The 14,904-nt window shown below is 48.5% G+C and overlaps 1 protein-coding gene across 2 annotated transcripts in view; it reads right to left on the reverse strand.

Annotated features, from left to right (window-relative positions):
* ALS2 (alsin Rho guanine nucleotide exchange factor ALS2) overlaps positions 1-14,904 on the reverse strand; it is a 384,700-nt gene that overhangs the window by 321,278 nt on the left and 48,518 nt on the right. For both annotated transcript variants that reach the window (XM_063950453.1, XM_063950454.1), the window contains one exon: positions 3,103-3,959. In XM_063950453.1, the coding sequence (XP_063806523.1) occupies positions 3,103-3,959 (857 nt within the window). The remainder of the gene's footprint in view (positions 1-3,102; positions 3,960-14,904) is intronic.

Here is a 14,904-nt window from a genome sequence, read left to right on the forward strand (position 1 = left end):
CATTACACAGCAGAGGAGAAGTGCAGCAGTAGCACAGGAGTGTGATTAGTGTTTGTGCACCACACATTACACAGCAGAGGAGAAGTGCGGCAGTAGCACAGGAGTGTGATTAGTGTTTGTGCATTACACAGCAGAGGAGAAGTGCGGCAGTAGCACAGGAGTGTGATTAGTGTTTGTGCACCACACATTACACAGCAGAGGTGAAGTGCGGCAGTAGCACAGGAGTGTGATTAGTGTTTGTGCACCATACATTACACAGCAGAGGAGAAGTGCGGCAGTAGCACAGGAGTGTGATTAGTGTTTGTGCACCATACATTACACAGCAGAGGAGAAGTGCGGCAGTAGCACAGGAGTGTGATTAGTATTTGTGCACCATACATTACACAGCAGAGGAGAAGTGCGGCAGTAGCACAGGAGTGTGATTAGTGTCTGTGCACCATACATTACACAGCAGAGGAGAAGTGCGGCAGTAGCACAGGAGTGTGATTAGCGTTTGTGCACCATACATTACACAGCAGAGGAGAAGTGCGGCAGTAGCACAGGAGTGTGATTGGTGTTTGTGCACCACACATTACACAGCAGAGGAGAAGTGCGGCAGTAGCACAGGAGTGTGATTAGTGTTTGTGCACCATACATTACACAGCAGAGGAGAAGTGCGGCAGTAGCACAGGAGTGTGATTAGTGTTTGTGCACCACACATTACACAGCAGAGGTGAAGTGCAGCAGTAGCACAGGAGTGTGATTAGTGTTTGTGCACCATACATTACACAGCAGAGGTGAAGTGCGGCAGTAGCACAGGAGTGTGATTAGTATTTGTGCACCATACATTACACAGCAGAGGAGAAGTGCGGCAGTAGCACAGGAGTGTTATTAGTGTTTGTGCACCATACATTACACAGCAGAGGAGAAGTGCGGCAGTAGCACAGGAGTGTGATTAGTATTTGTGCACCATACATTACACAGCAGAGGAGAAGTGCGGCAGTAGCACAGGAGTGTGATTAGTGTTTGTGCACCATACATTACACAGCAGAGGAGAAGTGCGGCAGTAGCACAGGAGTGTGATTAGTGTTTGTGCACCATACATTACACAGCAGAGGAGAAGTGCGGCAGTAGCACAGGAGTGTTATTAGTGTTTGTGCACCATACATTACACAGCAGAGGAGAAGTGCGGCAGTAGCACAGGAGTGTGATTAGTATTTGTGCACCATACATTACACAGCAGAGGAGAAGTGCGGCAGTAGCACAGGAGTGTGATTAGTGTTTGTGCACCATACATTACACAGCAGAGGAGAAGTGCGGCAGTAGCACAGGAGTGTGATTACCACACATTACACAGCAGAGGAGAAGTGCGGCAGTAGCACAGGAGTGTTATTAGTGTTTGTGCACCATACATTACACAGCAGAGGAGAAGTGCGGCAGTAGCACAGGAGTGTGATTAGTGTTTGTGCACCACACATTACACAGCAGAGGAGAAGTGCGGCAGTAGCACAGGAGTGTGATTAGTGTTTGTGCACCACACATTACACAGCAGAGGTGAAGTGCGGCAGTAGCACAGGAGTGTGATTAGTGTTTGTGCACCATACATTACACAGCAGAGGAGAAGTGCGGCAGTAGCACAGGAGTGTGATTACCACACATTACACAGCAGAGGAGAAGTGCGGCAGTAGCACAGGAGTGTTATTAGTGTTTGTGCACCATACATTACACAGCAGAGGTGAAGTGCGGCAGTAGCACAGGAGTGTTATTAGTGTTTGTGCACCATACATTACACAGCAGAGGAGAAGTGTGGCAGTAGCACAGGAGTGTGATTAGTATTTGTGCACCATACATTACACAGCAGAGGAGAAGTGTGGCAGTAGCACAGGAGTGTGATTAGTATTTGTGCACCATACATTACACAGCAGAGGAGAAGTGCAGCAGTAGCACAGGAGTGTGATTAGTGTTTGTGCACCATACATTACACAGCAGAGGAGAAGTGCAGCAGTAGCACAGGAGTGTGATTAGTGTTTGTGCACCATACATTACACAGCAGAGGAGAAGTGCGGTAGTAGCACAGGAGTGTGATTACCACACATTACACAGCAGAGGAGAAGTGCGGCAGTAGCACAGGAGTGTGATTAGTGTTTGTGCACCATACATTACACAGCAGAGGAGAAGTGTGGCAGTAGCACAGGAGTGTGATTAGTGTTTGTGCACCACACATTACACAGCAGAGGAGAAGTGCGGCAGTAGCACAGGAGTGTGATTAGTGTTTGTGCACCATACATTACACAGCAGAGGTGAAGTGCGGCAGTAGCACAGGAGTGTGATTAGTGTTTGTGCACCATACATTACACAGCAGAGGTTAAGTGCGGCAGTAGCACAGGAGTGTGATTAGTGTTTGTGCACCATACATTACACAGCAGAGAAGTGCGGCAGTAGCACAGGAGTGTGATTAGCGTTGTGCACCACACATTACACAGCAGAGGAGAAGTGCGGCAGTAGCACAGGAGTGTGATTGGTGTTTGTGCACCATACATTACACAGCAGAGGAGAAGTGCGGCAGTAGCACAGGAGTGTGATTAGTGTTTGTGCACCACACATTACACAGCAGAGGAGAAGTGCGGCAGTAGCACAGGAGTGTGATTGGTGTTTGTGCACCATACATTACACAGCAGAGGAGAAGTGCGGCAGTAGCACAGGAGTGTGATTAGTGTTTGTGCACCATACATTACACAGCAGAGGAGAAATGCGGCAGTAGCACAGGAGTGTGATTAGTGTTTGTGCACCATACATTACACAGCAGAGAAGTGCGGCAGTAGCACAGGAGTGTGATTAGCGTTGTGCACCACACATTACACAGCAGAGGAGAAGTGCGGCAGTAGCACAGGAGTGTGATTAGTGTTTGTGCATTACACAGCAGAGGAGAAGTGCGGCAGTAGCACAGGAGTGTGATTAGTGTTTGTGCACCACACATTACACAGCAGAGGAGAAGTGCGGCAGTAGCACAGGAGTGTGATTAGTGTTTGTGCACCATACATTACACAGCAGAGGAGAAGTGCGGCAGTAGCACAGGAGTTTGTGCACCACACATTACAGAGGAAAGGAGCGGGTGTTTCTTACCTCTTCGTACTCTGGAAAGGGCTCGGCTGCTGGGTCAGGCGGTACACTGCTTCCACAGACAGGGTTTTCCGGGGTCCCGTCAGCTGTACTTTCACACATGCCGGCCACATCAGTACCGAACTCCGTGTCGGACTCGGAGAGCTTTGGACTGCGGCTGTTCTTGTCCTCAGGAGAATAGGAATTCTGCTTATTCCTAGAGCTTAGAGAAGACGGACTAGTTCTGTTGTCAGGCTGAGATTCTGCCAACATTACCCCAAGCGGGCAGCAGTGGGCATCAGAGATAATCACGTGGTCTTCTTTCTCAGTCATGGTGATCAGCAGCTCTCGGCAGTGATTGCACCTCTCTGGCACAGGCTTCAGCTCTTGGGGAAGAGGGCACTGCACTAGTGCCAGGCTGTGAAATGCCCCGCACTCTACCTGTAGAACAACCCGGCCTGCGAGATGTTCCACTTTTTGAGGTTTAGTCACAGGAAAGGTTGACGTTAACAAACCAAGCTGGCAGCCGCTGCCCCATGCCCAGATTTCCCGGCTGCCGGATAATGCAAGTGTGTGTTCCTCGCCACATGACAGCTGTATAACCCGTACCCACAGCGGCGGCGTGTTTTCCTGGTCGGTTATAGTGATTGGCGTAGGTTCTGGGATGGATGGGTGGTCGGCAATTGCACATTGCCCAGCCGTGTTTTCCCCCCACATGTACACCATTCCATTGTCCGTCACCGCTCCGCAGTGATAGCTTCCCGCAGCGACACATATTACACGGCGACCGCTCAGAGCTTCCTCTAACACAGGAGCATGACCGGGGACGTCAGGACGATTCTCCCTCCACGGCTGCTTCCCAAAGCTAAATACGTCACCATCTAGAAGACAACAACAGCCGGAGATTACACAGTGACCAGAATATTCCTGACACTAATATCATAAACAGCCAGTAATCGTCTCTAAGTAGCTATCGCTGCAGAATACCGGCCTAGACACAAAGATGGAGCAGTGTAATATCTGTGTGTGTGACCCAGAGAGAGACACAAGTGACACAATATAATATCTGTGTGTGTGACCCAGAGAGAGACACAAGTGACACAATATAATATCTGTGTGTGTGACCCAGAGAGAGACACAAGTGACACAATATAATATCTGTGTGTGTGACCCAGAGAGAGACACAAGTGACACAATATAATATCTGTGTGTGTGACCCAGAGAGAGACACAAGTGACACAATATAATATCTGTGTGTGTGACCCAGAGAGAGACACAAGTGACACAATATAATATCTGTGTGTGTGACCCAGAGAGAGAGACACAAGTGACACAATATAATATCTGTGTGTGTGACCCAGAGAGAGACACAAGTGACACAATATAATATCTGTGTGTGTGACCCAGAGAGAGACACAAGTGACACAATATAATATCTGTGTGTGTGACCCAGAGAGAGACACAAGTGACACAATATAATATCTGTGTGTGTGACCCAGAGAGAGACACAAGTGACACAATATAATATCTGTGTGTGTGACCCAGAGAGAGACACAAGTGACACAATATAATATCTGTGTGTGTGACCCAGAGAGAGACACAAGTGACACAATATAATATCTGTGTGTGTGACCCAGAGAGAGACACAAGTGACACAATATAATATCTGTGTGTGTGACCCAGAGAGAGACACAAGTGACACAATATAATATCTGTGTGTGTGACCCAGAGAGAGACACAAGTGACACAATATAATATCTGTGTGTGTGACCCAGAGAGAGACACAAGTGACACAATATAATATCTGTGTGTGTGACCCAGAGAGAGACACAAGTGACACAATATAATATCTGTGTGTGTGACCCAGAGAGAGACACAAGTGACACAATATAATATCTGTGTGTGTGACCCAGAGAGACACACAAGTGACACAATATAATATCTGTGTGTGTGACCCAGAGAGAGACACAAGTGACACAATATAATATCTGTGTGTGTGACCCAGAGAGAGACACAAGTGACACAATATAATATCTGTGTGTGTGACCCAGAGAGACACAAGTGACACAATAGCAATGTGTAACAAGAACATTTATAACAACAGCGGCACCGTCACTACACATTATATGATGTATAAGCTACACGTATGTAGCAGCCGGGGACATAATACATGCTGGAGAACCGCCCCCCATCACTGTCACATCTGTGCACACTGCCTGTAGTATACTCCTTACGCTGCTGCGCACACTGCCTGTAGTATACTCCTTACGCTGCTGCGCACACTGCCTGTAGTATACTCCTTACGCTGCTGCGCACACTGCCTGTAGTATACTCCTTACGCTGCTGCGCACACTGCCTGTAGTATACTCCTTACGCTGCTGCGCACACTGCCTGTAGTATACTCCTTACGCTGCTGCGCACACTGCCTGTAGTATACTCCTTACGCTGCTGCGCACACTGCCTGTAGTATACTCCTTACGCTGCTGCGCACACTGCCTGTAGTATACTCCTTACGCTGCTGCGCACACTGCCTGTAGTATACTCCTTGCGCTGCTGCGCACACTCTGTCATCACTAATAATTATTATTATAGTCACAGATGCGTCACTATAGAGTTAATAGTGGGAGGACACCGCGAGGACTAGACATTCCGTAACACAGCCCAACTTACAATGCCTAAGGACCGTGCGCTCCATTGTGCAAGCACAGAAACGCCTACTACTGCGCACTGTAACGCTGCCGGGGGATATGGACACACCGCCATCAGTGCACCATACACACTGGCACCTGAGACTCTGCACGCTAACACCATCGGTGGTGCTGTACACACCGCCATCGGTGCATCATCGATAGTGGCACCTGAGCCTCTGCACTCTGCAACCGTCTGGGAATCTGGACACACCGCCATCAGTTCACCGTCGACACCGTCACCTGCCCAATGGTTTAGCCTGTCCATGGCCTCTGTGGAAGCAGCTGTGCGTCTGAGAACACTGTAGCCAACGGTCACTGACACGTCCTCACCACTCTCACTACACCGACACGTCAGACCCAGTCACCGCTCATCTGAGAATACACTCAGGGTAACGCATGCGCCATTTGGGGGCTTTCTGCATGCCACGTATGGGCTTAATGGCTCAGCCACACTATGGCGGCTCACTCCAGTATTACCAACATGTGACTGAACAGAAAATACTTCAATGACTGTTCAACTCTTACTTCCATAATAATAATAATAATAATAATAATAATACAGGTTGAGTATCCCATATCCAAATATTCCGAAATACGGAATCTTTTGAGTGAGGGTGAGATAGTGAAAACTTTGTTTTCTGATGGCTCAATGTACACAAAGTTATTAAAAATATTGGCTAAAATGACCTTCAGGCTGTGTGTATAAGGTGTATATGTAACATAAATGATTCTGTGCTTAGATTTAGGTCCCATCACCATAATATCTCATTATGGTATGCAATTATTCCAAAATACGGAAAAATCCGATATCCAAAATACCTCTGGTCCCAAGCATTTTGGATAAGGGATACTCAACCTGTAATAATAATAATAATAAAAGATTCTGTTTGCATATTAGTTATTGATACAGACCACGGATATAGAGAAAATAAGAATTTACTCACCGGTAATTCTATTTCTCGTAGTCCATAGTGGATGCTGGGAACTCCGTAAGGACCATGGGGAATAGACGGGCTCCGCAGGAGACTGGGCACTCTAAGAAAGAATTAGATCTACTGGTGTGCACTGGCTCCTCCCTCTATGCCCCTCCTCCAGACCTCAGTTAGGGAAACTGTGCCCGGAAGAGCTGACATTACTAGGAAAGGATTTGGAATCCAGGGTAAGACTCATACCAGCCACACCAATCACACTGTACAACTCGTGATAAACTTACCCAGTTAACAGTATGAACAACAACTGAGCATCAACCAATGGATGCCAACATAACATAACCCTTTATTAAGCAATAACTATATACACGTATTGCAGAAAGTCCGCACTAGGGACGGGCGCCCAGCATCCACTACGGACTACGAGAAATAGAATTACCGGTGAGTAAATTCTTATTTTCTTTGACGTCCTAGTGGATGCTGGGTACTCCGTAAGGACCATGGGGATTATACCAAAGCTCCCAAACAGGCGGGAGAGTGCGGATGACTCTGCAGCACCGAATGAGCAAACACAAGGTCCTCCTCAGCCAGGGTGTCAAACTTGTAGAACTTAGCAAACGTGTTTGCCCCTGACCAAGTAGCAGCTCGGCAAAGCTGTAAAGCCGAGACCCCTCGGGCAGCCGCCCAAGAAGAGCCCACCTTCCTTGTGGAATGGGCTTTTACTGATTTAGGATGCGGCAATCCTGCCGCAGAATGTGCTTGCTGAATCGTGTTACAGATCCAGCGCGCAATAGTTTGCTTTGAAGCCGGAGCACCCAGCTTGTTGGGTGCATGCAGGATAAACAGCGAGTCAGTTTTCCTGACTCCAGCCGTCCTGGCTACATAGATTTTCAAAGCCCTGACTACATCTAGTAACTTGGAGTCCTCCAAGTCCAGAGTAGCCGCAGGCACCACAATAGGTTGGTTCAAATGAAACGCTGATACCACCTTAGGGAGAAATTGGGGACGAGTCCTCAATTCTGCCCTGTCCATATGGAAAATCAGATAAGGGCTTTTACATGACAAAGCCGCCAATTCTGACACACGCCTACCCGAAGCTAAGGCCAATAGCATGACCACTTTCCACGTGAGATATTTTAGCTCCACGGTCTTAAGTGGCTCAAACCAGTGGGATTTCAGGAAATCCAACACAACGTTAAGATCCCAAGGTGCCACTGGAGGCACAAAAGGGGGCTGAATATGCAGCACTCCCTTAACAAACGTCTGAACTTCAGGCAGTGAAGCCAGTTCTTTTTGAAAGAAAATAGATAGGGCCGAAATCTGGACCTTTATGGATCCCAATTTTAGGCCCATAGTCACTCCTGACTGTAGGAAGTGCAGGAATCGACCCAGCTGGAATTCCTCTGTAGGGGCCTTCCTGGCCTCACACCAAGCAACATATTTTCGCCATATACGGTGATAATGTTGTGCGGTCACGTCTTTCCTAGCCTTTATCAGCGTAGGAATCACTTCATCTGGAATGCCTTTTTCCGCTAGGATCCGGCGTTCAACCGCCATGCCGTCAAACGCAGCCGCGGTAAGTCTTGGAACAGACAAGGCCCCTGCTGTAACAGGTCCTGTCGGAACGGCAGAGTCCATGGGTCCTCTGAGATCATTTCTTGTAGTTCTGGGTACCAAGTTCTTCTTGGCCAATCCGGAACGATGAGTATAGTTCTTACTCCTCTCTTTCTTACTATCCTCAGTACCTTGAGTATGAGAGGAAGAGGAGGGAACACAAACTGACTGGTACACCCACGGTGTCACTAGTGCGTCCACAGCTATCGCCTGAGGGTCCCTTGACCTGGCGCAATATTTTTTTTAGCTTTTTGTTGAGGCGGGACGCCATCATGTCCACCTGTGGCCGTTCCCAACGGTTTACAATCTGCGCGAAGACTTCTGGATGAAGTCCCCACTCTCCCGGGTGGAGGTCGTGCCTGCTGAGGAAGTCTGCTTCCCAGTTGTCCACTCCCGGAATGAACACTGCTGACAGTGCTAGCACGTGATTTTCCGCCCATCGGAGAATCCTTGTGGCTTCTGCCATCGCCATCCTGCTTCTTGTGCCGCCCTGGCAGTTTACATGGGCGACCGCCGTGATGTTGTCTGATTGAATCAGCACTGGTTGGTTTTGAAGCAGGGGCTCTGCTTGACTCAGGGCGTTGTAAATGGCCCTTAGTTCCAGTATATTTATGTGTAGTGAAGTGTCTCCTGACTTGACAACTGTCCTTGGAAGTTCCTTCCCTGAGTGACTGCCCCCCCATCCTCGGAGGCTTGCGTCCGTGGTCACCAGGACCCAGTCATGTATGCCGAATCTGCGGCCCTCGAGAAGATGAGCACTCTGCAGCCACCACAGCAGAGACACCCTGGCCCTTGGGGACAGGGTGATCAACCGATGCATCTGAAGATGCGATCCGGACCATTTGTCTAACAGATCCCACTGAAAGATCCTTGCATGGAACCTGCCGAAGGGAATTGCTTCGTAAGAAGCCACCATTTTTCCCAGGACTCGCGTGCAGTGATGCACAGACACCTGTTTTGGTTTCAGGAGGTCCCTGACCAGAGATGACAATTCCTGGGCCTTCTCCACCGGGAGAAACACCTTCTTCTGTTCTGTGTCCAGAATCAATCCCAGGAAGAGCAGACGCGTCGCAGGAATCAGCTGCGACTTTGGGATATTCAGAATCCAGCCGTGCTGTTGCAACACTTCCCGAGAAAGTGCTACGCTGACTAACAACTGCTCTCTGGACCTCGCCTTTATGAGGAGATCGTCCAAGTACGGGATAATTATAACTCCCTTCTTCCGAAGGAGTATCATAATTTCGGCCATTACCTTGGTAAATACTCTCGGTGCCGTGGACAGACCAACGGTCCTGTACCACAAACCTGAGGTACTCCCGGTGAGGCGGATAAATGGGGACATGCAGGTAAGCATCCTTGATGTCCAGCGACACCATAAAATCCCCCTCTTCCAGGCTTGCGATAACCGCCCTGAGCGATTCCATTTTGAACTTGAACTTCCTTATATAAGTGTTCAAGGATTTTAAATTCAGAATGGGTCTCACCGAACCGTCTGGTTTCGGTACCACAAACATTGTGGAATAGTAACCCCGTCCCTGTTGAAGGAGGGGAACCTTGATTATCACCTGCTGGAGGTACAGCTTGTGAATTGCCGCCAGTACTACCTCCCTGTCCCTGGGAGCAGCTGGCAAGGCTGATTTGAGGTAACGGCGAGGGGGAGTCGCCTCGAACTCCAGCTTGTATCCCTGAGATACAATTTGTATAGCCCAGAGATCCACTTGTGAGCGAACCCACTGGTTGCTGAAGTTTCGGAGACGCGCCCCCACCGCACTCGGCTCCGCCTGTGGAGCCCCAGCGTCATGCGGTGGACTTAGAGGAAGCGGGGGAGGATTTTTGTTCCTGGGAACTGGCTGCCTGGTGCAGCTTCTTTCCTCTACCCCTGCCTCTGGGCAGAAAATAAGAATTTACTTACCGATAATTCTATTTCTCGGAGTCCGTAGTGGATGCTGGGGTTCCTGAAAGGACCATGGGGAATAGCGGCTCCGCAGGAGACAGGGCACAAAAAAGTAAAGCTTTAGGATCAGGTGGTGTGCACTGGCTCCTCCCCCTATGACCCTCCTCCAAGCCAGTTAGGTACTGTGCCCGGACGAGCGTACACAATAAGGGAGGAATTTTGAATCCCGGGTAAGACTCATACCAGCCACACCAATCACACCGTACAACTTGTGATCTAAACCCAGTTAACAGTATGATAACAGCGGAGCCTCTGAAAAGATGGCTCACAACAATAATAACCCGATTTTTGTAACTATGTACAAGTATTGCAGATAATCCGCACTTGGGATGGGCGCCCAGCATCCACTACGGACTCCGAGAAATAGAATTATCGGTAAGTAAATTCTTATTTTCTCTATCGTCCTAGTGGATGCTGGGGTTCCTGAAAGGACCATGGGGATTATACCAAAGCTCCCAAACGGGCGGGAGAGTGCGGATGACTCTGCAGCACCGAATGAGAGAACTCCAGGTCCTCTTTTGCCAGGATATCAAATTTGTAGAAATTTACAAACGTGTTCTCCCCTGACCACGTAGCTGCTCGGCAGAGTTGTAATGCCGAGACCTCTCGGGCAGCCGCCCAAGATGAGCCCACCTTCCTTGTGGAATGGGCCTTAACCGATTTAGACTGTGGCAGGCCTGCCTCAGAATGTGCAAGTTGAATTGTGTTACAAATCCAACGAGCAATCGACTGCTTAGAAGCAGGCGCACCCAACTTGTTGGGTGCATACAGTATAAACAGCGAGTCAGATTTTCTGACTCCAGCTGTCCTGGAACATATTTTCAGGGCCCTGACAACTTCTAGCAACTTGGAGTCCTCCAAGTCCCTAGTAGGTGCAAGGCACCACAATAAGCTGGTTCAGGTGAAACACTGACACCACCTTAGGGAGAGAACTGGGGACGAGTCCGCAGCTCTGCCCTGTCCGAATGGACAAACAGATATAGGCTTTTTTGAGAAAAAACCACCAATTTGACACTCGCCTGGTCCAGGCCAGGGCCAAGAGCATGGTCACTTTTTATGTGAGATGCTTCAAATCCACATATTTGACTGGTTTTAAACCAATGTGATTTGAGGAATCCCAGAACTACGTTGAGATCCCACAGTGCCACTGGAGGCACAAAAAAGGGTTTTGTATATGCAATACTCCCTTGACAAACTTCTGGACTTCAGGAACTGAAGCCAATTCTTTCTGGAAGAAAATTTACAGAGCCGAATTTGAACCTTAATGGACCCCAATTTGAGGCCCATAGACACTCCTGTTTGCAGGAAATGCAGGAAACGACCGAGTTGAAATTTCTTTGTGGGGCCTTCCTGGCCTCACACCACGCAACATATTTTCGCCACACGTGGTGATAATGTTGTGCGGTCACCTCCTTTCTGGCTTTGACCAGGGTAGGAATGACCTCTTCCGGAATGCCTTTTTTCCCTTAGGATCCGGCTTTCCATCTCCATGCCGACAAACGCAGCTGCGGTAAGTCTTGGAACAGACATGGTACTTGCTGAAGCAAGTCCCTTCTTAGCGGCAGAGGCCATAAGACCTCTGTAAGCATCTCTTGAAGTTCCGGGTACCAAGTCCTCCTTGGCCAATCCGGAGCCATGAGTATAGTTCTTACTCCTCTACGTCTTATAATTCTCAGCACCTTAGGTATGAGAAGCAGAGGAGGGAACACATACACCGACTGGTACACCCACGGTGTTACCAGAACGTCCACATCTATTGCCTGAGGGTCTCTTGACCTGGCGCAATACCTGTCCCGTTTTTTGTTCAGACGGGACGCCATCATGTCCACCTTTGGTATTTCCCAACGGTTTACAATCATGTGGAAAAAACTTCTCAATGAAGTTTCCACTCTCCCGGGTGGAGGTCGTGCTGAGGAAGTCTGCTTCCCAGTTTCCATTCCCGGGATGAAAAACTGCTGACAGTGTTATCACATGATTTTCCGCCCAGCGAAAAGTCCTTGCAGTTTCTGCCATTGCCCTCCTGCTTCTTGTGTCGCCCTGTCTGTTTACGTGGGCGACTGCCGTGATGTTTTTCCCACTGGATCAATACCGGCTGACCTTGAAGCAGAGGTCTTGCTAAGCTTAGAGCATTATAAATTTACCCTTAGCTCCAGTATATTTATGTGGAGAAAAGTCTCCATACTTGATCACACTCCCTGGAAATTTTTCCCTTGTGTGACTGCTCCCCAGCCTCTCAGGCTGGGCTCCGTGGTTACCAGCATCCAATCCTGAATGCCGAATCTGCGGCCCTCTAGAAGATGAGCACTCTATAACCACCACAGGAGAGACACCCTTGTCCTTGGATATTGGGTTATCCGCTGATGCATCTGAAGATGCGATCCGGACCATTTGTCCAGCAGATCCCACTGAAAAGTTCTTACGTGAAATCTGCCGAATGGAATTGCTTCGTAGGAAGCCACCATTTTTACCAGGACCCTTGTGCAATGATGCACTGTTTTTAGGAGGTTCCTGACTTGCTCGGATAACTCCCTGGCTTTCTCTTCCGGGAGAAACACCTTTTTCTGGACTGTGTCCAGAATCATCCCTAGGCACAGCAGACGTGTCGTCGGGATCAGCTGCGATTTTGGAATATTTAGAATCCACCCGTGCTGATTGTAGCAGTATCCGAGACAGTGCTACTCCGACCTCCAACTGTTCCCTGGACTATGCCCCTATCAGGAGATCGTCCAAGTAAGGGATAATTTAGACGCCTTTTCTTCGAAGAAGAATCATCAATTCGGCCATTACCTTGGTAAAGACCCCGGGGTGCCGTGGACAATCCAAACGGCAGCGTCTGAAACTGATAGTGACAGTTCTGCACCACGAACCTGAGGTACCCTTAGTGAGAAGGGCAAATTTGGGACATAGAGGTAAGCATCCCTGATGTCCCGGGACACTATATAGTCCCCTTCTTCCTGGTTCGTTATCACTGCTCTGAGTGACTTCATCTTAAATTGAACCTTTGTAAGTGTTCAAAAAAAATTTTTTAGAATAAGTCTCACCTAGCCTTCTGGCTTCAGTACCACAATATAGTGTGGAATAATACCCCTTTTCTGTAGTAGGAGGGGTAATTTAATTGTCACCTGCTGGGAATACAGCTTGTGAATTTTTTCCCATACTACCTCCTTGTCGGAGGGAGACTTGGTAAAGCAGACTTCAGGAGCCTGCGAAGGGGAAACGTCTCGACATTCCCATCTGTACCCCCGGGATACTACTTGTAGGATCCAGGGGTCCTGTACGGTCTCAGCGCCATGCTGAGAACTTGTCAGACGCGGTGAAACGCTTCTGTTCCTGGGAATAGGCTGCCTGCTGCAGTCTTCTTCCCTTTCCTCTATCCCTGGGCAGATATGATCTTATAGGGACGAGAGGACTGAGGCTGAAAAGACGGTGTCTTTTTCTGCAGAGATGTGACTTAGGGTAAAAAACGGTGGATTTTCCAGCAGTTGCCGTGACCACCAGGTCCGATGGACCGACCCCAAACAAGTCCTCTTCCTTTATACGGCGATACTGTGCCGTTTGGAATCTGCATCACCTGACCACTGTCGTGTCCATAACATCTTCTGGCAGTTATGGACATCGCGTTTATTCATGATGCCAGAGTGCAAATATCCCTCTGTGCATCTCGCATATATAGAAATTCTCTATAGTCAATAAAATACTGTCCCTGTCAAGGGTATCAATATTTTTAGTCAGGGAATCCGACCAAGCCACCCTAGCTCTGCACATCCAGGCTGAGGCGATCGCTGGCCGCAGTATAACACCAGTATGTGTGTATATACTTTTTATTATATTTTCCAGCCTTGTCAGCTGGTCCTTGAGGACGGCCCTATCTATAGACGGTACCGCCACTTGTTTTGATAAGCGTGTGAGCGCCTTATCCACCTTAAGGGGTGTTTCCCAACGCGCCCTAACTTCTGGCGGGAAAGGGTATACCGCCCATAATTTTCTATCGGGGGGAACCCACGCATCATCACACACTTTATTTAATTTATCTGATTCAGGAAAAACTATGGTAGTTTTTTCACATCCCACATAATACCCTCTTTTGTGGTACTTGTAGTATCAGAAATACGTAACACCTCCTTCATTGCCTTTAACGTGTGGCCCTAATAAGGAATACGTTTGTTTATTCACCGTCGACACTGGATTCAGTGTCCCTGTCTGTGTCTGTGTCGACCGACTAAAGTAAACGGGCGTTTTAAAACCCTTGACGGTGTTTTTGAGACGTCTGGACCGTACTAATTGTTTGTCGGCCGTCTCATGTCGTCAACCGACCTTGCAGCGTGTTGACATTATCACGTAATTTCCTAAATAAGCCATCCATTCCGGTGTCGACTCCCTAGAGAGTGACATCACCATTACAGGCAATTGCTCCGCCTCCTCACCAACATCGTCCTCCTACCTGTCGACACACACGTACCGACACACAGCACACACACAGGGAATGCTCTGATAGAGGACAGGACCCACTAGCCCTTTGGAGAGACAGAGGGAGAGTTTGCCAGCACACACCAAAAACGCTATAATTATATAGGGACAACCTTATATAAGTGTTTTCCCTTATAGCATCTTAATATATATATAAGCATATCGCCAAATT

This window comes from Pseudophryne corroboree (genome assembly GCF_028390025.1).
Source record: "Pseudophryne corroboree isolate aPseCor3 chromosome 7 unlocalized genomic scaffold, aPseCor3.hap2 SUPER_7_unloc_10, whole genome shotgun sequence".
In the NCBI taxonomy this organism is placed as follows: Eukaryota; Metazoa; Chordata; class Amphibia; order Anura; family Myobatrachidae; genus Pseudophryne; species Pseudophryne corroboree.